The sequence below is a fragment of the Diadema setosum genome, chromosome 10 (genome assembly GCF_964275005.1).
Source record: "Diadema setosum chromosome 10, eeDiaSeto1, whole genome shotgun sequence".
NCBI lineage: Eukaryota > Metazoa > Echinodermata > Echinoidea > Diadematoida > Diadematidae > Diadema > Diadema setosum.
The window spans coordinates 19158938-19185277 of record NC_092694.1 but is presented as its reverse complement, the minus strand read 5'-3'; the positions used below and the strand labels follow the sequence as shown (position 1 = coordinate 19185277).

The 26340-nt window shown below is 38.7% G+C and overlaps 1 protein-coding gene across 1 annotated transcript; it reads right to left on the bottom strand.

The window, feature by feature from the left end:
- Window positions 1–1548: 1548 nt before the first annotated feature.
- Window positions 1549–26340, bottom strand: LOC140234245 (membrane progestin receptor beta-like). Its single transcript, XM_072314308.1, has 3 exons — window positions 26293–26340; window positions 17115–17285; window positions 1549–3972 (listed from the first exon to the last, which is right to left on the bottom strand). Exons 2-3 carry the CDS (start codon window positions 17241–17243, stop codon window positions 3067–3069), a joined length of 1035 nt encoding a protein of 344 aa, XP_072170409.1. The 5' UTR covers window positions 17244–17285; window positions 26293–26340; the 3' UTR covers window positions 1549–3066.

Genomic DNA, 26340 nt, shown 5'->3' with positions numbered 1-26340 from the left:
TTGGACTATCTCTATCATGTGTATAATATGTACATGCATCATGACTTTAAATAGATGACTGTACACCATATAAAATGTACATGTACCACAGTACTGCTAGGACTTGCCAAGGACTCCTAAATTTGGCAGACAAGGTCTATATATGACACAAAGAGATATTGCTTTCTAGGACAATTAACAATGGGCTGTGGAGGGAGTTCTAGCTCTAGAGCTTGCTACAGATGTGTCACTTGATTGTTTTAACTATATCTGCCCTTATAGCAGTGATCATCAGCACATGCATTTTCCCTGTTCTGATGACTGCTGAATGAGTATTTTAGCTTCAGTACTGCCTACAGTGTATCAGTGATACTATTTTAGCTTTAAGCATTGACCTTTTCATCTTTGGGAACATGTATCTTTGCAATCTTTTTTATAATCATTTTTCTGCAGGCATATCACAGCCATGATGCTGCAGACAATGCTACCATGGTTACATAGCAGAGAATGATGCCCAGAGCATACTTCCTCCAGACTATCAATTGGACATGGATGTTTGAGGCTCTGAAGACACACTTGATGAAGGCAGCATCATCTGCACAAAGATGTACCTCAACTGCCATCAACAGTGCCACAAATTTTCAAGACTTCCATCTTCTTTCCTACAATTACTTTGAAATGTAAACAGAATGGACCAGTAAAAGGGACATCTATGAAGTTATCATCCCATATTTCCTTGATGACCTACATAAATGCACATGTACTGAGATGATAGTCAATACAACATACACAGGGTATATCCATCGATATGCGTAGACCTACATTACAAACTTCCCCCAGCACCAACTGGAACCTCTCTTGCGTGCTATCCTTCTTCTACCTTGATGTTAATTCCCTATTAATGTACACGCTTGAAGGTACATCATTTTTTCAAATGCAGAATTTGCATAATAAACCATGCTCTACAGGCCAATCAGGGTTGACACACCATTACGTTTGAATGTCACAGTCACCATTTTCACATTTATGGAGTTAATATTACACGTATCTTGTACGCCATTTACATATGATGTACACAAAACAGCTTAACTGACATGTCAAGAAACATTCTTTGACAAATTTGCTCTAGTTTTCTCTTATGACTGTTGGGAGTCGAAGTGTCCCAAAGTAGTGCACATCGACCTATAGATACAAACGACTTTTACAGATATCATGCAATTACACTGGTTTTGTTGGAAATTTTGCCGAACTTTTGTTATTGCCCAAATAGTGTGAATGTTTGCACTGTAAAATCTGTTTCAAACCAAAATCCCTAACATTTGAATGTCATGTCAAAAAGTGCCTGTCTTGAGATCATTTTTCTTGTTCATATAATGTTCAGCTTTTTTTTGTGTGTTTTGTTTTGTGTGTGTGTGTGTGTGAATATACTGCTTGATTAAAATTGATCTGTGACCACAAAACTGCTATTAACATCAATAATACTGATGAAGGAAAAGCAAAACTACAAGATTGGGTAAAAAAAAAAAAATCTGTTTCTGGAGGACAATGAAATTCCTGTCCAGAACAAATTGTGCATACTTCGAACTTTTTACTTGAGCCTTGTTTTGATATACTTGAAATATAGCGCAAATGGATCAATGGATCTAATCAAAACTTTCCTGTCATGGTAACTGAATAAGTATTTCATATTTTCTCACTGACTCCACCATATTACTATGATCAATGGCCCAGAAATATGTGGGCAATATTTGTGCTGTGTGATTTTACAAAGGGTTATGCACTTGTTAATTGTAGTCCTGACCCCTGGGTACCCAGGGGATAGGCAGGTCTTGCATCGAGTTGCATTTTTAGGATGGTACAGTAACCAACCTGGTTATGGTCAAATACCCGACAGGCTGGGCAATAGTTGAATGGAAATCCCCGGCCAACTCCCTGACAGATCAGGCCGTATTTGAGGCACTCAAAAATATTCCTCAACTAAATGTCTGTCCTCAAACCCCAGTACATTCCTAACCCACCTGGGCAAGATAAATGAATTTTCCTGAACAAATCATTGTATATTCTCTCCTCACAAAACTCAGTATATTCCCAACCGACCCAGGCAAAAAAGAAAAAAGAAAAAACAACCAAAATATCTGCCCACTTTGAATGCAAGTTCTGCCTAAACCTGGATACCCACAACTACCCCTAATTATAGGCATTCTGCGGAGGAAATTCATGACATGATCAACGATAGAGCTCAATATACAATAGGTTTGCAGTAAGTAAAGTTTGGTCTTCTGGTGACGGAGTGTTGGTAGGGTTCTCCAGGCATGACAGGAGGAAGTGCAAGAAGCTCAATACAACTTTTTGGTCCCACTGATACTCAGGAAGTGCTCTAAGAACTGAATACTGCCAATATGCTCTGAGAAAGTTACAGCCATGCCAACCATCTATAAACTGTGAAATGAGACTGCTGTATTTAGTGAACAGGGCTAGGAATGGCTGACTCTCATCCCTATTCCTAACCTTCACATCAATCTATCAGATTAAAGTGACTACCATAAAATTCATGAACTTTGTGGACTGCAGCAACAGCACTTCAGAACTACACCGTAATCTAATTGAAATATACTAGATATCCTAACTATCTGAGAAATGATGTGCAATGCCACAGACACTGTTCCAACTAATGACATACAGATTACATCCAAAAACTCAATAATAAAACCTATAGCACTTTGAATATGCCTCTCTGCACCATAACTATAGATCATCTTACTTGAATTACTTGATACATGTGTTTCATGACTAGCAATGATATGATCTCTACTTCAATAGAAGAATGTAAGGGATAAATGTATGTGGAGTTGACTACACTGCAAACTATCTATTCATAAACCTGCAAACTGTCATCTACTATGTTATCTAGTGCATTTCAAGGCAATAAGAGCAGTATCACATTCCCTTAATACATGACCTAGTGCATGAGAACTTTTTTCACCAGCATTTGATTATTTTAAAATGCATGAGGCATTAGCCCATAATATGCAAGGTGAGAAAATTTCACCTTCATTCTTAACAGGCAATGAGTTATAAAAGCTTGCATTAATCTCTTCGAAAAGATATTTTCTGCCACACTTTATACCTAAAGGCAAACAGTGTGATAACATCAGCAACCACTAAGACAGCTATGTGTTTCACAGTGCTAACAACGGACGGGGAATAAAGATTGGAGTAGTCTTCTCGCCGATGCAGAAAGTCAAGATGTACAGCTTGCATTTGGAAATAAGTGACCAGTGCCATGGCCACATGAAACATCTGGTGGCCATGTCCCAGAATATCAAACTTGCCTGGCTCAAGTTTCTGTGGGTAGGGTGCTGCAAAGAAGAAGACACTGGGGGCGATAAGAACCACCTGCAGGAAGTGAAAGTAAAGGGCACGGTCCAGGGGTTCATCTGTGAAGAGGCTCCCAATCAGGCGGTGGTAGATGGGCATGATGATGAGCACGTAACCCGCCCCAACTGAGCCCAACTGCCACAGCTTCCGTGCAAACGGGTATGGGCGCTTGTAGCGGTACTTGGCGTAACTGCAGCAGAAGCATACCATGTAGCAGAGGAACAGCAGCGTGGGCATGAAGAATGGCTCTGCCCAGTTATAGAAAGAGGGAAGCGCTGAGAAGTGGATGTGAGCCAGTGAGCCACCAAAGCCATATATACTCATACCGAGGTAGTCAATGAACCAACAGGTGTAATGTGTCAGCTCACTGTGAGAGTGGAAGAGGTGAGCCACAGCACTCATGAGAGGATAGGTACAGCAGCTGGCACAGAAGACAATGAAGAGCAGAGCGTAGGGATCATTATGAAGATCTAGAGGAGCACAGAACTTGAGTGACTGGTAGAATAGGATGGAGAAGGCTGCTGCATGCGTCCACACATTCAGACTCTCATTATGCACCTCCATGAAGCTCTTGGCATAGTAGGTTAAGGCATGGTGTGGCTCCCGGTAACCATACTGAAAAGAGAACAAGAAAAAATAGATTGTGCAATGCAAATTGAAATTCAAGTACATACAAAATTACAAATCAGTAAACTGTGTTTGACAAATGACATTGGTCAAAGGATAGACAGCCCCCTTGAAGGGTTTCTTGTCATTGCATCCATTCTTTCAAAATAGGTTAATGGCCTGAAAGATTAAATGAACAGAGCATCTTAAGATTTTATGCAACACTATGACCTAGACTGTCCTCTCATTTTTGATATATTGGGAGATATAATGTGCAATTATCATTATTGCTTTTCAATAGGTTTGACATATACCTAATGTAAGTACTGAACCTTCAAAGAGATGGTGACCACTAGTTGTTGAAAGTCATCAATAACAGAGAGAAGATCCAAAGGAGGAGGAAGGGTATGGGAGGGACTTTAACAGCATTTTGGCATCAAAACTACATTTGAGGATACTTATGACTATCAGACAATAACAATGTCATATTTTCATAGTGCTTCTATGATTCTCTCTGATCAATTCAAAAGGCTGAAGGAGATGGCATTATTTGCATAGCTCCAAAGTCTTGAGACATGATGAACTTTCTTCTTTTGAGCAAGGGCAGAAATTAAAGTAATATTGAACAATATTTGTGTTTGCAAGAAGCAAAGTGGCCATTCAAGTCCGTCAGTTGCCCTTGTATATAATGGAACCATTCATAAAGCATTTGGGTATCCTCTTGAGTATTGTAATTAAAGGCCTTGAAGAATAACCCTTATTTTAGTCAACATACACAGGTTATGGCTGGAGAAAATCTGTCAAACTAAATGCATAAGTTGACAACCTGGAAATGAGAAAACATTTGAAATGGATCCGAAGTAGCTGCATTGCCTTTTCCACACACTTCTAGGGAAAACAGATGCAACCCAGAAAACTTCTGACAGTTTCAAAATTTTTCACTGTGTTTCCATTTTCTCCACATTGGACTAGTATCTACACAGTATCAAAGACACCTTGATTTGGCATTGTATCTCAAGAAGCCATCAATATCATATTGCATGCATGTTGACACATGTGATTTGTCCACTTGTAAATGCAGACTTGCATAAAACATTTTGTGAGAAAACACTTATAAGCACAGAAATCAGATAATTTCATAAATGAATGTGCTTTGTTAATTTACCTGATGTTGATGAAATCAGGGCTTGACACTTAACGGTGGCCCGGGGCCACCAGAAACGCACGTCAGGCCACCAAAATTTCGGAAATGAAGATTTTGGTGGCCCGATTGGGCCACCAAAAAAGTTGGATGTGTGCCTTTACTTTTGGAAATGGACAGCGGTAACAATCGGCTCCTTAAGATGTTAAAATAAATGTCAGATATTTGCTTTTAATTTTGGAAATGAATAACGGTAATATTCGACTCACTATGATACTAAAATAAATGTCGGATGTTTGCTTATACTTTTGGAAATGAATAACGGCAAGATTCAGCTCCATTCTTTCACATGTACAAGTTCCAAGGATGGATGAAGTGTTTTAATGTGCATCACAACAGGTGAATTATTATACTCAATACATTAAGTCATAGTTGAGGTACTACAAATCAATAACTTAACAGGACAGCTATTATGACTATTATGACTTCCCAATGCAGGTGCTGTTCATCAGATATCAAAACTATCAGAGATGGCTGACCTTGTTTTGTAGACACAAGGTTATACAGCTTAAACATTAACACCCTGTTGTTCTTCGAACGTGTCAGGCCCAGGCATGTGTGTGTGTGTGTGTGTGCGTGTGTGTGTATGGGGAGCATCAGGTGCATTTGCACCCCCCCCCCCCAAAAAAAAATGTGAAAGGTCCACTATTTCAAAAGAACATATTTTAATGATAAGCCTCATCACATACAGTGCATTCACTACTCAAATTAGGTGTATCGAAATTGTAAAACTGTTCAAACAATAAATGAAATGCCCTTGAGATTCAGTGTGCTGATGCATGCATCAGTAACCACCTGACCACTCAGATATCTTACCTGCTTCTGCACACACGTCTTAAACACTGATGCTGTGCCTCGCACAAGCTCATGGACCATTTAATGCATAGGTGGCGATTGGGGGGGGGGGGGATACAGTAGGAGACATGTCCTCCTGGAATTTTTTTTTTTTTTTTCTGGGGGGGGGGGGGAACAGTTCTCCCCCTCCTTGATTTTTTTAAACCTTTCAGAAATATATATCGCCGCTGGGGCGACAAGACCTCGTATCTACAAAATGTCAAATATTCAGGAGAGCCAAAAAACATGGCGGCCAAAGCACTGTGGTGAATGGGATAGCCTTTCTTTTGACATGCTGTGGGGGCTTCATTTTTGGAGTAAGACAGTTGGGATTTGGACAGGACATCACTTAACTCAATATTTGACCATTAATCCAAAAAAGTCATTTTCACCAAAATTGCAGATACAAGATACAAAAATTGATTGAAAAATTTTCTAGACAGTTAACCAAAAGTGTGCACCAGATTGGCGACTTGTAATTCTGAAATTGCAAAAGCTCCCCCTTGTAGGAGGAGGGATACACAATCCCCCTTCCCTCCACCTCCATAAACTTAGGGAATACAGTGAAAACAGAACCATGACTCAGTCACTCACATTGCATCTGAATACTCCATTAAGAATTGCAAATTTTCCACCAATGTGTGCATCATTTTTGGGCGCCAAGTGTTCGCTTGAAAATTCCGTCCAAATAGACACGAAATTACCTTAAAACTACAGAAATCATATCCACACTGAAATCCATTTTGTTACAAAATGAAATTGTACAGACAATTTCGTAACAAAACAATTTCATTTTGTCAACGAAATCTGGTTTAATTACAAAATTAGGAAGACAGTTATCCATTTTGTTACAAAAGTAGTAGTATTATCTTAGCTCTATAACTTCTGATTCTAGAGAAGATTTTTAAAGATTCCTTCATTTTGGAGGGTTTGGGCCCCCTGGGTGGGGGCCCCTGGGTGAGGCATGGTGCCCATTTTAACAAATTGAGATCCTAACCCCCTAGGGATGCTACCTTGGTGAAAATTGGTCATGGGGTTCTCAAGAAGAAGATGAAAATGTACAATTTAGGCCCCATTAGAACCCCTCCCCACCCCTCCCCTGGGTCCTAAGGGGGGCACCCCTGATTCTGCCATGAACAAACTTGAAACTACAGTCATCAATGTACTAACTCATAGTATTAACTTAGCTCTATCACTTCTGGTTCTAGAGAAGAAGATTTTTACAGATACCTTAATTTGGGGGGGGGGGGCCCTGGGTGGGACATGGTGCCCATTTTAACAAATTGAGTTCCTAACCTCCTAGGGATGCTACCTGCCAAGTTTGATGAAAATCGGTGTTGGGGCTTTCAAGAAGATGAAAATGTAAAAAGTTTACGCACGCCGGATGCCGGACGAAGGGCGATCGCAATAGCTCACTCGAGCCTTTGGCTCAGGTGAGCTAAAAATGCAAGAACTCCTTTGTGAGGGAGGGAGACACACCCTCCCCCTTTGGTCCACCTCCATTTTATAAGATGAATACCCACAATGAGAGGTGAAAATACCATGATTTAGCCATTTGCATTGTCTCAGAATATTCATCTTTCTTACTTTTATGATTTAAAAATTGCATATTCTGCCAACGTGTGCACCTGGGGCCCGTTTCATAAAACTTGTCATCAGTGACAAGTTGTCATACACTGTAGATGTGACAAGCTACAGAAATCCTTGCATCTGATTGGCTGAGAGCAAATTTGTCATAGAAATGTGGCCATTGTCACTGATGACAAGTTTTATGAAACGGGTCCCAGATCACTCAATTTCAATTTTAAGAATTATGCAAAAGCTCCCTTGCGTGGGAGGGGGACATCAGACCACCTTCATACAGAAAGATGCATATGCAGATCAAGAGATGAAATATACACTGCTCATCCGTTAATCGGGATCCGCTTTAGTTGCGGGAACCCCACTTAAGTGCAACAAAACGTGATGAAACAAACTTTTCACACGTTATTTCCACCGTTTTTATTTAGAACCATAAACCTCTTTAGCAAGACAAATTCTTGCTGTACAAGACACAGTACAATGTACTTCTCACTGCTTATGAGACAATGCCATCACCTCATCTACCAGTAATCTGCATGCATACATGCTGTACGATGTACGCTGTATACTCGTGAAGAAAAACACTGTTCAGTGAAAACATATATACGTTTAAAATTCTCAAAGCTTGTTCTACATCCGAATTTAATGAAATTTCTTCTACCAATAGTACCATTTTGCTTACCTGACTTGACTGACACATCTACACGTATATCAAAATACAGTAAAGTTCCGTGTATAAGACGCACCCCTACTTTCGGGCCTAAAATAAAAAATAAAAAAAAAAAACACGAAAATTTCCACGCAAATATTGCGTGTGTCATATCAGCTCAAAATTTCCCTAGAATGCAGCATTTATTTGCTCTGTTTTTCGTTTCCTTTTATACTTTCTTTAAACGGTATTCATCGGACATCGGCAAAATATGGAACACGCAAAATGCGAGACTTGTCTCGGTACCCACTTGTTATTGTTTCGCCTTTCAATCGTGGTACATGTATCATCGTACTCATGAGTGTACAGTACGATCTTTGCTATCATACATAGGGTGTCTCGCATATTGACACATGTCAGACTGGAAGGTTCATTATGAAAAATAAGAAAAACATCAACAAGTGTAGAAGAGGGATCGTACGGCGAGATGTATGGTGCGTAATGTTGTTTTGCCCGGAGGGATTACCAGTAACGTGTGTCTCTTGTACCATGCTTGTATGCACAGTGCGAACACCTTTTGCAAAAGGCAGCTTGCTATAATTTCAGCACACGCACACAGAGAGCAATGGACTTGCACACACAGTGCGCAACGGGCAAGCGCGCTCCGATCCGATCGCTGTGTGCACGCGAGTCCATTACGAGAGCCTCTCTGCAGCTGCTGCCTTTGCAAAAGGCTTGCTAGCTAGCTAGCTACAGTATAGCTATGCTATCCTGGCCTCGTGAAGAGCAAACGACAGCCATGGATATGCATGCATGCTTCACACATCGTTCACATTACGGTGACATAGTGTCGATCCTACTCCGTATTTTACAGCTTTTGTCTATGGCCATATTGATACTAGTACATTGATAAGTTTTACGATATCGGTAATTTAGTAATGATACCTGTACATCGCGTATTTCAGCTACTAGGATATACAGACCCCGATCTGTAGCTGCAGCTGTTGTCTATGGCCAGATTGATACATCGTTACTACACAAGGCCGATGTAAGTTTATCCCGTATTTACAGCTGTTGTGTGTGTCCAGATTGAAAGATCGCTCATTTATCCGTAAGTTTTAGTGAGTGCTTACCCTCCGAACGTCGATGGGCATACATGGCCCCAAATTGACCTTATAAAATTGGGTGTACGTGACAGATTTTTTTCCGTGATTCGACTGTACCCGTGTATAAGACGCACCCCCGATTTTCTATGTTTTCCGAGGAAAAAATAGTGCGTGTTATACACGGAACTTTACGGTAAGTGAATTTTAATACCATATGACATCTCACTCCAAATTTTGATGTCACATGGGGCTTCTTTGGGGGTCTGTACAGCCTTTCATTCTTGGTGTACACTTGATAATAACACTTCATAGTACCTATAGTATCAAGCAACTGCCACTCCCCTGTGACAGCAGAGACAGTAGTATAATATTGTACTGTGATACACAGATCAAATCATTTCCCTATTTGGACCTAAATTATGGCAAGGTTGAAATGATGACTGAGGGTTTGGCATTATGATATATGCCATCGGTTAAACAGTGCTTCTGGGGAGAAAATGTACTGTAATTCAAGCTATAGTCAGTGCCTACAAATATATGCCTTCATCTGCAGCAGGAAAATACTTTTTATAAAACTATGTACATGTACACTGTAGGTAGACATAATCCTGTCTTTGCAATAATGAGTAATTTGTTTTTCCTTTTTGTAAATGTGAGGGCAGTATCTTGATCCTGTCCTACATGTACATCTAATTCTCTATTGAGACCAATGTGTAATGGATTAAAGGTACTGTTTACCACTGGGAGCAATGATTAAAAAAATGTTCGAGATATCAAATTTGATGCATACAAATGTATATGTGTACATGTAGGTCAGTTGTATCACAAAACATCCTACCATGTAAAAATTTCCTAATCAAGGCTAAAATAAAGGAGATATCACTATTTTTTCTGACTAAACCTTAACTGTTGACAGTTTAGTGTAGAAACATTTTTACTATTTCTATTGTTCACATTTTGTATCCACAATACTAACATTGACATACTAATTCAAATGTTTACATTGGTTGTTTCTATCCCTAAATCACATTTTAGAACTATTTTGAAGCACTAAAGCTGAGTTTTTGTTTCATCTGCAAATGGTAAATAATGCCTTTAATACCACCTTTGGCAAATCCACAGGATTATACCCAAATAATCTCAAATGATAAACTGTTAGACAGTTTATCATTTGAGATTATTTGGGTATTTATACAACAGTTTATCATTTGAGATTATTTTGGTATACAGCTGTAGTTTGTTTGGTACCAGTTAGTAGATATCGGTATCACAATACAATGTAGATTTTATACAAAGTTACCATGTACAATGTAGTACTGTTGTATTAAAAAAAGTAGTTGGTAGATGTTAAAACCACATTACAAGTAAGAAATATTCTTCCTAGGCACTGACTAATGTAAAATTTCATGCAGCATGAAACTAGAGCGGAGGGGGGGGGGGGGGGTGGGTTCGGTACTCATTTCAACAAATTGAGATCCTATCACCTTAGGGATGCTACATACTGTACTTGCCAAGTTTGGTGAAAATTAGGTTTTTAGAAATAAGTAGGGCCATTCTCATTGGGGAATTTTGCTAAGTGAAACTTTCCAAATTACAAGTGTCTCTGCACACTGCAACAAAAACTTACAATAAGAACTCGCCCAGGAGTAACAAATGAAATTTTGCAAAGTACAGGGTATGCGAAAGAATGATCCCAGCATGCAATTTGGCTTGGCACAGGTTCGACTCCGCATGGAACTCTTCTGTTGTACAGTTTAAAAACAAACCTTGACTACACAATGTGATTCGATACATTCCACTCATTTGCTTACGTCTTACCTCTATAGGCCATCTACTCTTAAAGTGTAAATTTTCGCGCATTTCGCGCAACCAGAAGCTAGCACAAAAATAAAAGCACACTAATATTTTTGCGTGCCATATGTTCCAGTAGTTGATGTCTTGATCCGTGGAATCCCGGCCAAGGACACAAAATAAGTTGCGCGAAAATATCAACTTTTACAGTATTCTGCACATGCTCTAAATCTAGTTTCTTCCTCAAATCTTCCATTACTTTGTTGGTCATAAACATGGAAAAGTTATGCAAGTGTTCATTGTTCCATAACACTGGATCCGTATAATTGGGTACCACTTGTACAATGTAGTAATCAGGTTCTCTGCTTAATTAACATACAAAGTGAAGAGACAGTTCCAATGCGTGCTATATTTACTGGATAATTGGGTGGAAATTTTCTAGATAAAAACCTCATTTACGTCCTGCAGAAAGTCTTTGAAATGTGTGATAGGTTGTGAAGAACTTGTGGGGCACCAAAAGGTGACAGAGAACTACGATTTATGTTTAGTAAATAACATACGCAAACAAAAAAATGGGATTCCATTGGGATTCAAACCCGAGACCTCCGGATTGCTAGCTTGGTGCTCTACCGAATGAGCTATAGAAAGACCTAATACAGTGTTCGCCCAGAAACTCTTCATTCTCAATGCTCAAATAGTCGCATTTATCCCCAAGTTGAATTATCCTTCCGGTTTTATCCTTCGGGTTTACGTCAGGTTCATGCCGTGTACAAACAATTACACAAGCACAAAACACTCTACCCTAAATACACATACAGTGAAACACTAATGTGTCTCGCCAGCTCACAATCAAAAACAAAGAATAAGCTAGCTCCACTGAGACTCTAACCTTAGAAATGTTCATGAAAAAATGAACTTATGATCGCCGTTAATGGGAATAACACAATTTAAAGGTGCATGCAAAGTTTATGGAGTCAGGTTACATTTACAATGTCATGTTGAAATAACTTGTCCGACGTACATTTTATTTTACAGCTGTATGAATGGCAAGTCCGCACTCAGGCAAGCAGTGCCTCGGCATGGATTACCAATGATCAGCATCCTTTGCAGAATTGGTCATTATCGAGGTTAAGTAAAACATAATTCTGTTGGGTTTGTATGTCATTTTCTTTGTTAGGACCCATTACTAGGAAAATTGGGGTTTCTGCGAAGGCATATGCCACTTTAAAAGAGCTGTGGCTGTAGTGACATACCATGAAAGCTGTATACAATATATGTACAACTTGTATGTGGTACAGACAGGTGCATGATGGTACATGTAGCTGTGACATTTAAGAAACATGCTCTCCGGCTAATCGAGTATTCCGGCTAATCGAGTATTCCACCTAATCAGGTATCAAGAAATGCTCTGCCTGACACTATTCAATTAAGCAGAGTACTGTACTCTACCATTTTGTGTCAATTCTTTCCTTGTCTTCATAGCTGATTTTTACTACACTGTAGCCATGATTGATGTGGAGTCAATGCATCAAACATACATGTACTGTCTCCTTTGGTAGTGCTAATAATCTAGCATGGAAGTTGAACTCATACCTTTGGTTATATCATGGCTGTATCTTGGCTACTATAATGCTTCTGTTGGAAGTATCTTTCTGCACACTATCATAACACCTTATGTGCAAAATTTATGACTCAATAAAGCTAAATGCCCTGGTAGTAAAAAAAGGACAGACTTTGCAGTCATGCTGATCCAAACAACCGAGATTGTCCTTTGTGTCTTCACCCAGTCTCTAAATTGGGCGCAGGTGTGCTATCTTCACAAGCAATCAAATTTACAGTGTTGCACTGGACCTTTGCTTGTGCTGGTGTTGAACAAAATAATGGGGCATTGCCACAGAAGGGCTCAGTGGCAAAAGGTCTCTTTTGGCTCTTGACTACAAGTACATGTTCATGTATTTTAGTCACATGAAAACAAAGATTTCCAACAAATAAGTGCAAGACTGGAGACAGTAAAAGAAATATTAAAGTGGGCCCCTTAGGAAAAATGACACCAATTTACAGGATGCACGTCACGAGACCGACACCCATGAGTCATACGTACAGCCCATGAGTTACACAGCCCTTAAATCATACAGCCCACTAGTTATACAGCCCATGAGTTCGACACTACGCTGTAAGTGAACAAAGCCCGCGAGTTTGACATCAAGTAAAATAAGCCCACAAGTTATACAGCTCATATAAGTTCGACACAATGCAAATAAAGCCCATGAGTTTGACACAATGTAAAAAAAGGCTCATGAGACTGACACTATGCAAAAAAAGCTAATGAGACAGACATTACGCAAACAGAGCCCACGAGACTAACACTATGCAAGAGGCTCACAAGACTGACACTAGAACCTAGAAGGCCCACAAGTCTGACAGGATTAACAGCACCATCTACAAAACGATTAAGAGTGAGTACTTGGAGAGGATATGTCCCGATAATGGCATGAGGAAGAAATGAAATATATCAAGTATGCTGGGTTGATTGAAAAAAAAAGTTTGCAAGGCTACTATTGTCAAAAATTCTCAATTGCATAATGAGAAGGTAGGACTGCAGACAAGAATACAATGTACATTATCATCCAAAAACATTCATTAACATGCAAATTATGGGTTGTCAAGCAATATTGCAAAATAGCATACTGCCAGTGTTTTCATTATTTTTGGAGTAATAGGGAACACTGATAATGACTTGTTCATACGTAGTTACATGAAGATCAGATACAAAGTCAATGAATTAAGATGTAAATAAAACATACAGAAAATGCAATCGCATCTACCAAGGTATTTGTACAGCTGTATTGATTCTGGAGAAGGAGATGCTTCCATGAAAACAGCTGTTTATTCCTTCAAAAATTTACCGTTTTGAGGAGAATAATATTACAAACACAAGTCACAAATTAAGAATGCATCGTTGCAATATAAAAAGCTTTCATCAATTGAATTTTTAAAAATTAATTGGTAACAATGTCGCTTCCGGTAGCGTGACAGAACTGCCTCCTTATGCAACACCTGCAAAAATACATACTTGTCACTGATTTATAGATGGTGCTGTTGAATTACTTACAATCTCGTGCTCAATGGTGTGATGAAAGTACACACTGCAGTATGTTATTTTCCCCTTTCATGTCATTAATGCAACACCCTGTACAATACGTACTTGTAGTTGACATACCAAGGTAGATGTCACTGTTCATCCTGTTGGTCTTGTAGACCTTTTTTGCCTAGTGTTGATCTTGTGAGGCTCTTTTACATAGTGTCAAACTCGTGGGCTTTATTTGTCCAGTCTCAAACTCATGGGCTGTGTGACTCGTGGACCTATTTTTTATGTCAGTCTCATGGGCCATATGACTTGTGGGTGTTGGTCTTATGGGATGACCCCAATTCATCAGCCCATACCACACTACACGCTCACCATTCCTGTATAACTAATCTGACAGAAACCATATTTTGACTAAAATACTGAATCAATCAACATTTTACAGTCAATTACTTGAAAAAATTTTAATAGCATAATAATTCATCATTTACATGATTTATTGCATCATGATGAAATCTGGCATTCAATTATAGTTCCATTTTAAATATCTTAATAGCAATTCAATCCTTGGCTTTTCTTTTGGTACCTTGTCCACACAGAGCTTCCCTTGTCTCTCCTCATGACTTGTACCATCATATGCCATTCAGTCTTTGTATTTGAAAAACAACAACAAAACAAAACATAACAGGAGACCAGGGGATGTCATGCTCACCTGAGTGTGGCAAGTTCAGACTAGTGCAGACAATTTACCCAAAAAGACCATCACAAACTTTGGGAGCTTTGGGGACCTCCAGGAGGGCATGGCTTCCATTACATATCACAACTGCTATTAAACTGCTATTAAAGTTGGACTGTGCCCTTAAAAAAAAAAAAAAATAGAATACACACAAACTGGCCACTTTGGGGACCCACAAGTGGGGGGGGGGGGGGCATTTGTACACATTTGTACATATTCTATCGCCCAAGGGAAAATTCCTGCGATGCATATTCAAGAAGAAAATAAAAAATGTAAAAATTGGGCCCCAACTTGGTCCCTCTGAAGTAATGCTTGCTTTGGTGCTAGGTACATTGTAAATTCCATAAATATCAGTACGTAAGTTAACTTCAATAAGTTGTACATTTTAACATATCTGTTATCTTTCTGGATCTATACTGAAACAATTGATACAGTGACTTTGATGAAAATTTGGCCATGTCAACACAGTCACTGATCGTGATTTACGTTGTTGCTGTAGAAGCAATGGCTTGGCTAGGTTCATGCAGTAAAACAATGTATGTTTTGATTAAAAAAAAAAACCCAAAATCCCAAAACTAAGGGCTCTAGTGGAATCAACTTGCATCTAACAAATTACTGATCCTGTTGGTCCTTCTAAGGTAAAATATGAAATAATAAAAAAAAAAGAGGTGTATATGTTTGCAAAACTTAACGCTTGTCTTTAATAAAAGAGAGGTTGTGTGTACTGGTATGTGTTGTTTTACCATGTCTTGGCTTTATTGTATACACTGCAATCCTGTGATCCTCTTTACTTGGCTGTGAGACGATCATTCTAAGTCCAACAAATACCTCAGAGCATCACTCACTGGCCAAGCCGAGTGTAATGGCACATCTCTGCTCCAGTGCAAGTTAAACATTAACTACTTAAAAGCTGGCAAATAATGGATAACCAGCAGGTTCAATGTGGGTGTAGATCATCTGAAAAGTCATTCTGTTTTCTACAGATCACCCTACATTATCAAGGAAAACTATGCCTTGCATGCAACTTGAGTGTTTTAGCAAATATTTGAATGTGTCTATACAGTTTTTGAGTAAAACTGTTCAAAGCAGCTGACATTGATTAAGTTCTCTTGAACTTTGACTGGCGTTACAAGAGAAGGAACACAAGTCTTAAATTGTACTTCCACATCAAATTCAAGATGGCTTTAATAGGGGAAAATCAATGGTAGAGGTTCCTTAAAAATCAAACCTAAAATGACAATGTTATTGAATATTACAACCTTGTAATAATGGTTTTACGGGGGAAGGTATTGCAGTTGCTACATTAGCAACCAAAAACACAATTTTCTTTATATCACATTTTGTGTGCAAGCCAATACAGTATGAGTTGTGAGGTGATAACATCACTGCCTCTTCTAATAAACATATATGCCATTGAGACCTTTATCACACTATTCAGTAAAGACATGAGAAACCATTAATTCCCAAGCACTTTTATTATAGGTTTGATTTCATGAAAATTACAGTTCCTTTGTCTGAACATAGGTGCAACTGCACTCTATGGCCCTGAGGAACATATTTTTCTTGAATTATTATAATAATAATAATAATAATAATAATAAGGTCTTATTTACCCAGGGTAGCCTCTTCAGTGTTGCCACTGCTCTACCAGAGGGCCCTGCTATTATTATTACCCTAGCGTTGCCAGGTACCCATTTATACACCTGGGTCGAGAGGGACATTGTAGGTAAAAACATCTTGTCCAAGGATGTAAGCACTGGGCGGGATTCGAACTCACGGTCCTCCGTTCGAGAGTCGGGAGTCTTATCCACTATGCCACAGCGCCCCCACAGGGCTTGGAAATGATAATTATACTTATGTTTGTAGGTAAAATAAAACAACTGTTTTTTGTGCACCACAAATTTCAGCAAAGGGGTACTGTACAACACATTCTGACCATGACTAACAAGATACAATGCATACAACCACAATTTTCCCTTGGTTCTTATAAGTTTAGACCTTAGAAATGATAATTATATTTTTGTTTGTAAGTTGTAAGTAAAATACAGAACTGTTTTTGTTCATAAAGAACTTCAGCAAAGGGGTGTTGAACATTCTGACCCTGATCAACGAGATGTAATGCATGCATCCATAATCCTTACTTTACTTCTTACAGGTTTAGACCTTACCTTCACAAATGGTTCCTGAAAGATAACCGGTACTTCCTCTACACTCCTTGTATTAAAGCTTGCAGACCCCTGGTATCCATCCTTAGATGCCCCTCCAAGTAGGCGACGAAAGTTGACATTTTCCCACATGGTCACTGCGTCTCGCAACTACTCCAAGATGTCCGCCAAGGTCTATGTAATCAAGTAGTCACAAATAAAGTAACAATGATACCTGTAATCACACTGTAATTACTAGAAATAGTTATATGTTATTGAATATCAGGCCTCACATTACTCAGTGTACAATGAAGTTTGTACATGTATGGGGCATTTGTTCTGACAATATGAACAATCATGATAGCAGTATTACAGCACTAACCCTGCATACATGTTCTTATACTAAATTTCAATCACAACAACCTCTGCAGTTGTTTTCTACTTTATATAATTTATGCATGCTTCGGGCTTGGTCATAATGGTACATAAAGGGAGGTCATGAGGCCTGATACTTTGCCCAGGACTTTCAGATGGATCATTCCGTACAGCATGTATCTTGCCATGTCAGTCATCATCTTAAAATGGACATGAGATACTTTCAACTGGTATTCATGCATTTATCCTCACTTTCATACAAACAAATATCAGGTTTCTTTGCAACTACTGTAGAAGCAAATTGCTGTAAGCTTTGAAATGATCATTGTTTGGTCAGTTGTCTAGAAAGTAGGTTATGGCTGGAAGAGTAAACACAGAAAGTCCACCTGTCTTGAGATTATTGACTGGCAAGCCTTTTTAACAAGTATGGGAAAGAATGCCCCTGAAGAAAACAAAAATCAATATGTTGCTCTCCACTGAAAAAACACAGTTTGCAGAAACACACCCTTGCCAGTAAATGCTTCATCTGCTTGCTTTACCAAAGCAATATCTGTGGGAAGGCTGGCTACTATCTAGAAGGTCCCACTCAGACACTCCTACAATGAAGTCAGCATACCAAATATGTAAGAGCTACATTTGTATAATATGTACATTGTATGATGATACTACTGACCATGACCATCTTTTCAGAGGAAGTGTTGCATGGCCATTGGTGTGGTTTTTTTTCCCTCTTTTTTTTTTTTTTTTTTTTTGGTGGTTGTAAATTGTTTAGATGATATTGCATCTATAAAAGACAACCAGCAACATAGATATCATGCCATAATACTATGACTTACATGTACATGTATTACACAATGAATGTACAAGTGTGATTTGTCAAACACATGTCACATACATGTACAGGCAGGTTTCAGTGTACATTGTAGAAATGTAGTGTGTAAATTCCTGTCACGTATCAGTCAGTCAGCACTGACTTCTTCTCATCCTGTATACTGCGATTGTACAATTGTGTACAGGAATTTTTATTTGCTGTATAATAATGAATATGATTCAATTTGGGAACTATATCAAAGAAGTACAAATTAATGAACATTAAGTCCAGATATAATCAAAAAGAGAGCATAAACACACACACACACACACAAACATAATGGTTTAGTTCTCATTTCAGTGCCAAAAAATAAATGATGGGTAGTTGAAAAGCAATATCCATGGCACAAGACTTGTGAAATGGCTTTGGGACATACACCGTAGAAGGCCATGTTGGACAAATAAAGAATCTCATATCATCACTTTCCTCACATTCTCACTATCTCGCAATAATGAGGCATCAAATTACTTTTTAAAATAAATTCTACATGTATTGCATTACATTGCATACCTGTACCAGTTAATCATTTGGGGAGTCTGAAGTGATTGTAGTGTTTTTCATAGTGTACTGTATTGCATACATCTCTACGGTACCGTTCACCTTGAGATTGCTGGTGAAAAATTGTACAACGCTGTACTACATGTGCACATGTCAACCAAAAGAAACTGCACAGTGTAGTCATAATCCTCTCTGCAATCTCTGCTCATGACTGTCATGAGATACTGTACGAAGTTTAACATGTCTGTATACTAGCGTAATATGCCATAGTCCATTACTACTGACTTCAACATCTTGATACGACCTTGCACAATGAACACTCCATGACAGTACATATATGTTTCTTTTTGCATTGTAATATATTGCAAATGTTAGACCAGTTTTGGGTGACATATCATTAAGGCAAGAAATATTTTGGTTATGAAAATTTGGAAATTGCGTATCGGGCATGCTAAATCAAAAATAATGGAAAAACAATATTTCACTTTACACCAGATTTCCTTATTCTAAAAGAAAAACATACAGAATATGCAGGGAATAATTTTCCTGGTCAAGGACCACAATAAATTCAAAAAATGTATACTTGTATGGAGCTGTTGATTATATACTACAGGATGTGAAATTACGAAAATCATCTGGACTTCCCCTTTAAAGTATATGTAAGGTTAGGTCATACTTTGGGTATAATGTTCTGGAATGTATGCAAAACATGGGCACAAATTTTATTTCTTAAATAATGAAAGTAGACAAATCTGCATGTGGCAAGTCTACTCTTCAACTTCAACTTCAATTTTATTCAAACCAAGCATATAGATTACAGGAATCACAGATACAAAAATTTAGGAGTTACAATTTTGTAAATATGAATGGTTTAAGGGCCCCTTAAGAAACAAGACTTGGGAATGGGGCCCTTAATACAAAGTACAAATAAGTTGGGACTCAGTGGCACAATGGGCAACAGTCAGTGATATCAAGTGACGAGCAGATCATAATATATTATTTATTAGACTAATCAGATTGGTCACTGAGACCGACTGCAGACCAAAACGTCATGAAGTCCACATATTAAGTGTACAATATGGCAAGTGTAAATGAGGACAAACCCTAATGTATAAGACAATGGAAAAGGTAAACTTCATAGAAATTGAAGAAGTCCTACATACCACATGTACACAAACACACACACCCTCACACACACATCCATACCACACAGAACACAAAAAACTAGGCTAGTCAATCTTCATACAGTAAAAACCATTTCAAGTTTAGATAATTTATTTCAAGTTGTCAAATAGGTATTTTTTTACATTGAACCTAGAGAACGTTGCACACATGAGGGCTTAAATTGTTAAATACTCTAGTCTCTGCTAGACTAGATCTAAATCTACGATGGTCATAGCTTTTGAACAGCATACAAATGTATGATGGTGTTAGTGCAGTATTGCACCGGGTGCCTGATTTCCAGTTTTATCCCATAAAATTTAATCTTCAACTCATAGCAATATGTGAAAACCTTTTCCTTCTCTCTGTGGGCTTGTCGTCACTTTAAATCCTCAAAATGATGAATTTTCATATGTTAAAATCAATGCAAACAATAGTGCAATATAGTTGATCGTTGGATCTGAACGAAATGATCTGAAATCGATCACAGTGAATTTGTCTACGGTATCCTAAAAAAGATAATCTTGTTTTCTCTTCCCATCAGCTCGCACCTTTATTGCTTGTACCAAGCCTTGTTGTAGTATATCAGCATGATTATAAGCATCCACAGCAGTTTGTGATGTGTGTGTGTGTGCGTGTATGCATACATTCTCATCTTTGTTTTATTCTTTCCTTCTCAAGTACATGTATCTTTCTCTTTCCTCTGTATTTTTAGACTCTTCTTTTTCCTCCCAACTTTTATTTCCTTTTCAATGTTACAGTATTTTCTTATCTGTTCTTTGTTTCCATCCATTCGTCTTTCCCTTCTTCTACATTTACTTTCTTTTGTCTCCATAATATTTTCTTCTCACTGAGTCCTATCGATAAGTATCGAGTTTCTTTCCTTTTTAGGCAATACAAATTTTCTTTTTTTTCTTCTCTATTCATCTTTTCTTTACTTTTCAATCTATCTCTCTTTATTTTTTCCTTTCCTCCTTTCTTTTAAAAGTCACATGTCTCTTCTTTCTTTTCTATGTTTCTTCCTTGTCACTTTAAGGCTACTTTCTGTCCTAAAAATCTGTTTATTTGTTATCTTATATGTTATTCTTATCCTCTTCTACCTTTTCCTGTCCTTTCTCTTAATTTCCCTGTTTGTTCTCTCCTCTTTGTCTTTCTTCTCGTTCCTGGCCCCCTTTCTTTTTCTTTCACATTTCTCATTCTTATTTCATTCAAACACACACATGCAACACAGAACAAGAAATCTCAATCAACTGCTTTGTAAATAAACAATACCACAAGACTTAGTACAAGCCAAGAGAAAAAGAAATACATGTGTTCTTAAAGGGGATGGCTAGTAACTGATCAGTGGGAATCAGTGGGAATGCTGGAGGATGATTGTTCCAATCCTTGTGGGATTCATTTAAGAGTACATTATATATCTATTATTGTGTGAAAATTATTTGCTTCAGAATGGTCTCATATTCAAGTAATGTGCAGTTTAATGTTTCCAGGTTAGCGTGCCTGGTCAGTGACGGGGCATTAATCTACACATTACTTGAATATGAGACCGTTCTGAAGCAAATAATTTTCACACAACAGTAGATATATAATGTACTCTTAAATGAATCCCTCAAGGATTGGCACAATCATCCCTCAGCATTCCCACTGATTCCCACTGATCGGTTACTAGCCATCCCCTTTAAAGATACCATAGAAAAACATGGTGTGATTGCTATAGGCTCGCGCTACATTCTGATCCAACAATTGACTGTATTGCACGCTGCCTTGAGAATATGTACCATTTATTTTGACTTGAAAAGTCATAATTTCAAAGATTTAAAGGTTTTATGACATACAATATTGCATGTTGATTTGTGTTCATGATACCCTCAACATCACTTTTGCGGTGAAACGAATATCTACAAACAATCCATATTATTTTAAAGTAATTTTTCTTCTATTTTTCTTCAGATTACTTGGATACGCCCACAAAAAGAAAGAAGAGAATCTTCAAAATCAAGATTCTGGTTATGATCACATCTGTCAATCATTGCTAAAGTACTAATATGACTAACAAAAGACATTGGAATGTAACCTCCATGAGATCGAGCATACTGTACGAGCTGAAATTTTCGCGTACAGATATTTTCGCGAATTGCTACGAGGACATTTTCATGTGTTGTTAATTTCGCGGTTGCGAGGTCTACCTGTACTTATCCTATTCGCACGTTGTTATTTTCGCGGTTCAAAGGCGATTCGCGAAATTCGCGAAAATAAAACCACCGCGAAAATTTCAGCTCATACAGTAACTAGCATGTTCCCTCACCATGCCTGTTGTTAGTCACATTAAATAGTATCACAGAAACATGCAAGTTATGCTGAATCAAGGGGAAGATGCATTCAACATACAACTGTATCAGTACTTCAGCAATGATTGACAGATGAGGTCACTTGGTTTGGAAGGTTTTTTGTAGGCGTATCTATTAGTAATCTGAAGAAAAATACTGCTAAGAAAAATTATTTAGAAATATATGGAATGTTTCTAGATACCGTAGTTATGGGTAAACTCGGGCTAGCAGGTAAACTCGGCCCCCAGCACGCGCATTACAAGTGGCCCAGTTTACCTGCTAGGCCAAGTTTACCCATAAATACGGTATTTGTTTCACTACAAAAGTGATGTTGAGGGTATCATGAATCAACACAAATCAACACGTATGCATTTGTAAAATCTTTAAAGTGACAACAAGCCCAGACACAGGGACTGAAAAAGGTTTTCACATATTGCTGTGAGATTGAATGCTACAGATTCAATTTTATGCCATAAAACTGGAATTCACACACCCAGTGTGAAACTGTACTAGCGCTCACACGATAGTTCCTAAATTTTGATGTCATGTATTTTCACATGTAAGTTGTTTGAAGACTACGGTATTAGTATTGAAAAGTACTTTGGGTTGGGTATATTTGCACTGGGTATTCTGCAAAACAAAGATTTTTACAATAAATTAAGACTCTGTCTAGAACATACCAGGCTATCTACATGACGAATGATCTGTTGATAGTTTACATTTAATAGTTTAGAGTAGACCTACTTCTTCTTTACACCCACTAATACGACAAAGAGTCTCGTAAAGACCTGATAATAGACCTTATGCATATGACGTCACACGGTCTTAGCAACTGAAGGGCGCCCTCCCTCAGAGGGTAAGCGAAGCATTGCTAGAGCATGCTTTTATACGCAAGGTACATGCATGTACACACAGCATCGATGTTTCTTTTACTGCCTTTTCTATTGCATCAAATTCACAGCCCTAGATCGGCAAATTTAAACTTGTATAGCAAAATCATCACTTCAGGTATGCATTGCACTCGCCAGATTAATGATATATTCAACATTTTGGTAGAATTTTCATGAAAAAAGATGCAACTACCAGCAGTCGTAACAGCTCTTCAACATATGAATCCATTAGCCAATCACATGCGAGGCAGATTTCTATGTGTCTTTTATTAAAACACATACCTCGTATATGATTGGCTAGGGGATTCAAAATGGCGACTTACAGCTAGCGAACGGCGATGTTGCAATATGGATACAAATTTCTGCGATATAACCTAGGAATACTCTAGTTACTGTGAGTATTTCAATTGCACAATGTGAGAAAGTTACCCCAAATATTGCTGCATAATGTGTCATGTCATGGCAAACTTGTTTGAATGTAAAAAAGCTGTCTGAAATTTGGTTTATCGTAACGTTTGTTCTGTGCGCGACTGCTGGCAGTGCATCCTACAGGAGCCAGCATCATTGCCTTCGGTCTGTATAGGTCAACTCCACTATATTTTGACAGTTTTGACATAGTAGCCATTCTGTCCCTGTTTTTTCCTCTTTGATTGAGCAAATAGATGCTCCAGCAGGTATATCGGGGCGAAAAAGAGATCGGGTCTAAAATGTAAAATACCGAACAGTTGTAGAGACGAACAACGAAACGTAAAGACCGCACTGCCACTGGCCTTGGGACTGGCGGCGAGTGAGGCGATCGCGCCTCGCCGGTACCAGTAACGCGCGTAAGAAAAGCATATAGCTAGCTGCACGCGTGCGTTGTCAAGGACTTCGCTTGCCCTCCAACACTAAGATGGCGTCGCGATTGGTTGTCAAGCGAGTGATGACGTCAATGCACAAGGTCTATATAGATATTTAATATAGAATACCTATGCTGAAACATACAGGCAATGGTACAGGAGACACGACTTCGCCACGACTTCATTTCCCCCCAGGCACCTATAGGCCTAGACACTATAGTACATTAGTATAATACCTACGACATCTAAATTAATTTGTAGTGTAGACCTTACATCCTTAGACCTCTGCTCTAGCCTACACCATCTCATGTTACTAAGCAGGTCTATTGTAGTATTGCTGGGCTAGATCTTATGATTCTTAACGTCAATTACGGTATGGTCGCCACTGCGGTAATGTCGCCAGACATTCACATCGCATGTAACGCGCGCCGCGATTGGAGATCAGGTTGGGCGATGGATTTTCATCACTCTCAAAATACATTCATAATTCACCTTTTTCCTCCGTAAAAACACAAATAATTTTAATCAAAACATATCTTACCATATGTAACAGGTGATAAAACCATTTTTAATGCGAGGATGTTTTTGATTTAGAATGGTGGCAGATTCAGGGAGATTTTCAAACGCGGTGACCGACAATGCCTCCTTCATTGAAGCGTATGTATAACACACACGCTAATAATATGTGGCCGGCTAGGGGCGGCAAACTAATTCAGTGCCGATATTAGTTCGCCAGCCCGGACGTGCACAAGAATTACACACAAGTGGCGACCATACGGTAATTGACGTTAGATGAGTAGATCGACGTGCAGTGCTACATTTGTAGCTAGCTAGCCATGCCTAAAATCATTAATTTGTTCCCGACTTTGGCTTTGGGTTTGGCACCTTTTGGCAGTTTGCTAATAATGTAGGATAGGGCCTAAAATCATTTTTAGGTGCACACAACATGCGCCCACATACCAGCTACAGAGTACAGTAATGCTGTGCTCACACAGATTATGTCGCCTATAGCGTCGATCGGTGATGGTGACTGATACCCCTTTCATAAACTCATCCTCCTATTATCCGCATAAGAATAATGCGGACAATTCAATAAAAAATGCGTTCACAAACTCTGAAAATAATCCGCATTATTTTTACGAGCGCCCGTCCTGGAAAAGGCGGATAATCGTCATGGTGACTGCACACGTCCCTCCTGCGGGAAAGACAGGTGACGTTTGACCGCACCCCGGCAATTATCCGCATTATTTGGGTTTGCGTTCATAAACTCAAAATCTGGTCCCGATGCTGCTATTATGCGGATAATAGAAGGGTCGAAATAATGCGCATTATTCTATCCCCGCTCCGATTTTACGACCAAATGTTGCGGATATTATCCGCATTATTGAGTTTATGAAAGGGGTATGAATTGCATCTTCTATCCTACTGCCTGACCCCTTTCGGGGATGTTTCACAAAGCTGTTTTTAAAGGGACTGTACAGTACTGGTTGAGGTAGGGATTCATGTTTTGAACATTCCTAAGTGAGATAATGAAAAGCCTCTTATGAAATATGAAAGAGCATGTAATTTTAAGAAGGATTCAACGTTTATTTGATGAAAATTGGTTTTCAAATGGCTGAGATATCCAAAAGTGCTAATAATAAAAGGCGACATGCCCCCACTTTATTAGTATCTCTTTCACCTTGTTTTTGGATATCTCGGCCATTTCAAAACCAATTTTCATCGAATAAACTTTTGATACCCCTTAGAACCGCATGCTCTTTGACATCTCATAGAGTGGTTTCTGAATATCTCACAAAACGTTAAAAGCTAAATCTTCACCTCGACCAGAACTGTACACACCCTTTAAAGTTAAGAAGGACTTAAGTGTGACTGGTGATCAGTTCTTGTGCTGAATTATTGAGATTCTGATAAGTATAGCACACAAGAACTAATCACCAGTCGCACTTAAGTCCTTCTTAACTTTAAGAACAGCTTTGTGAAACACCCCCGGCGATCAAAACTCTATTGCAAGTTTTGGGAACCATGGAGCTACAGTCCCAGTCGTAGAAACAGGGTTCTACTGTTTAGTACGGTGCGTTACATGTACTGTGCGGTGCGGGCCACTTAGATTTTACAAATCACCCTCCTTACTTTGGTATCACGAAACGTTATTTTGAGTATACTGAGTCACTGAGTGGAGATCCCTGAAAATGATACCTCATTCTTGAACTTATCTAAAATATTGTCAAATACACTCACAGATGTCAGGTTTCCTGTCCAGTTGGCGATAAAATGGTCGAAAACATC

Excerpts from the sequence above, each read along its gene's own strand:
- LOC140234245 (XM_072314308.1), bottom strand. The coding sequence starts at position 17,243 with ATGTGGGAAAATGTCAACTTTCGTCGCCTACTTGGAGGGGCATCTAAG. Across the intron at positions 3,973-17,114 it reads TTCAGGAACCATTTGTGAAG|TATGGTTACCGGGAGCCACA; the intron begins GTAAGGTCTAAA and ends TTCTCTTTTCAG.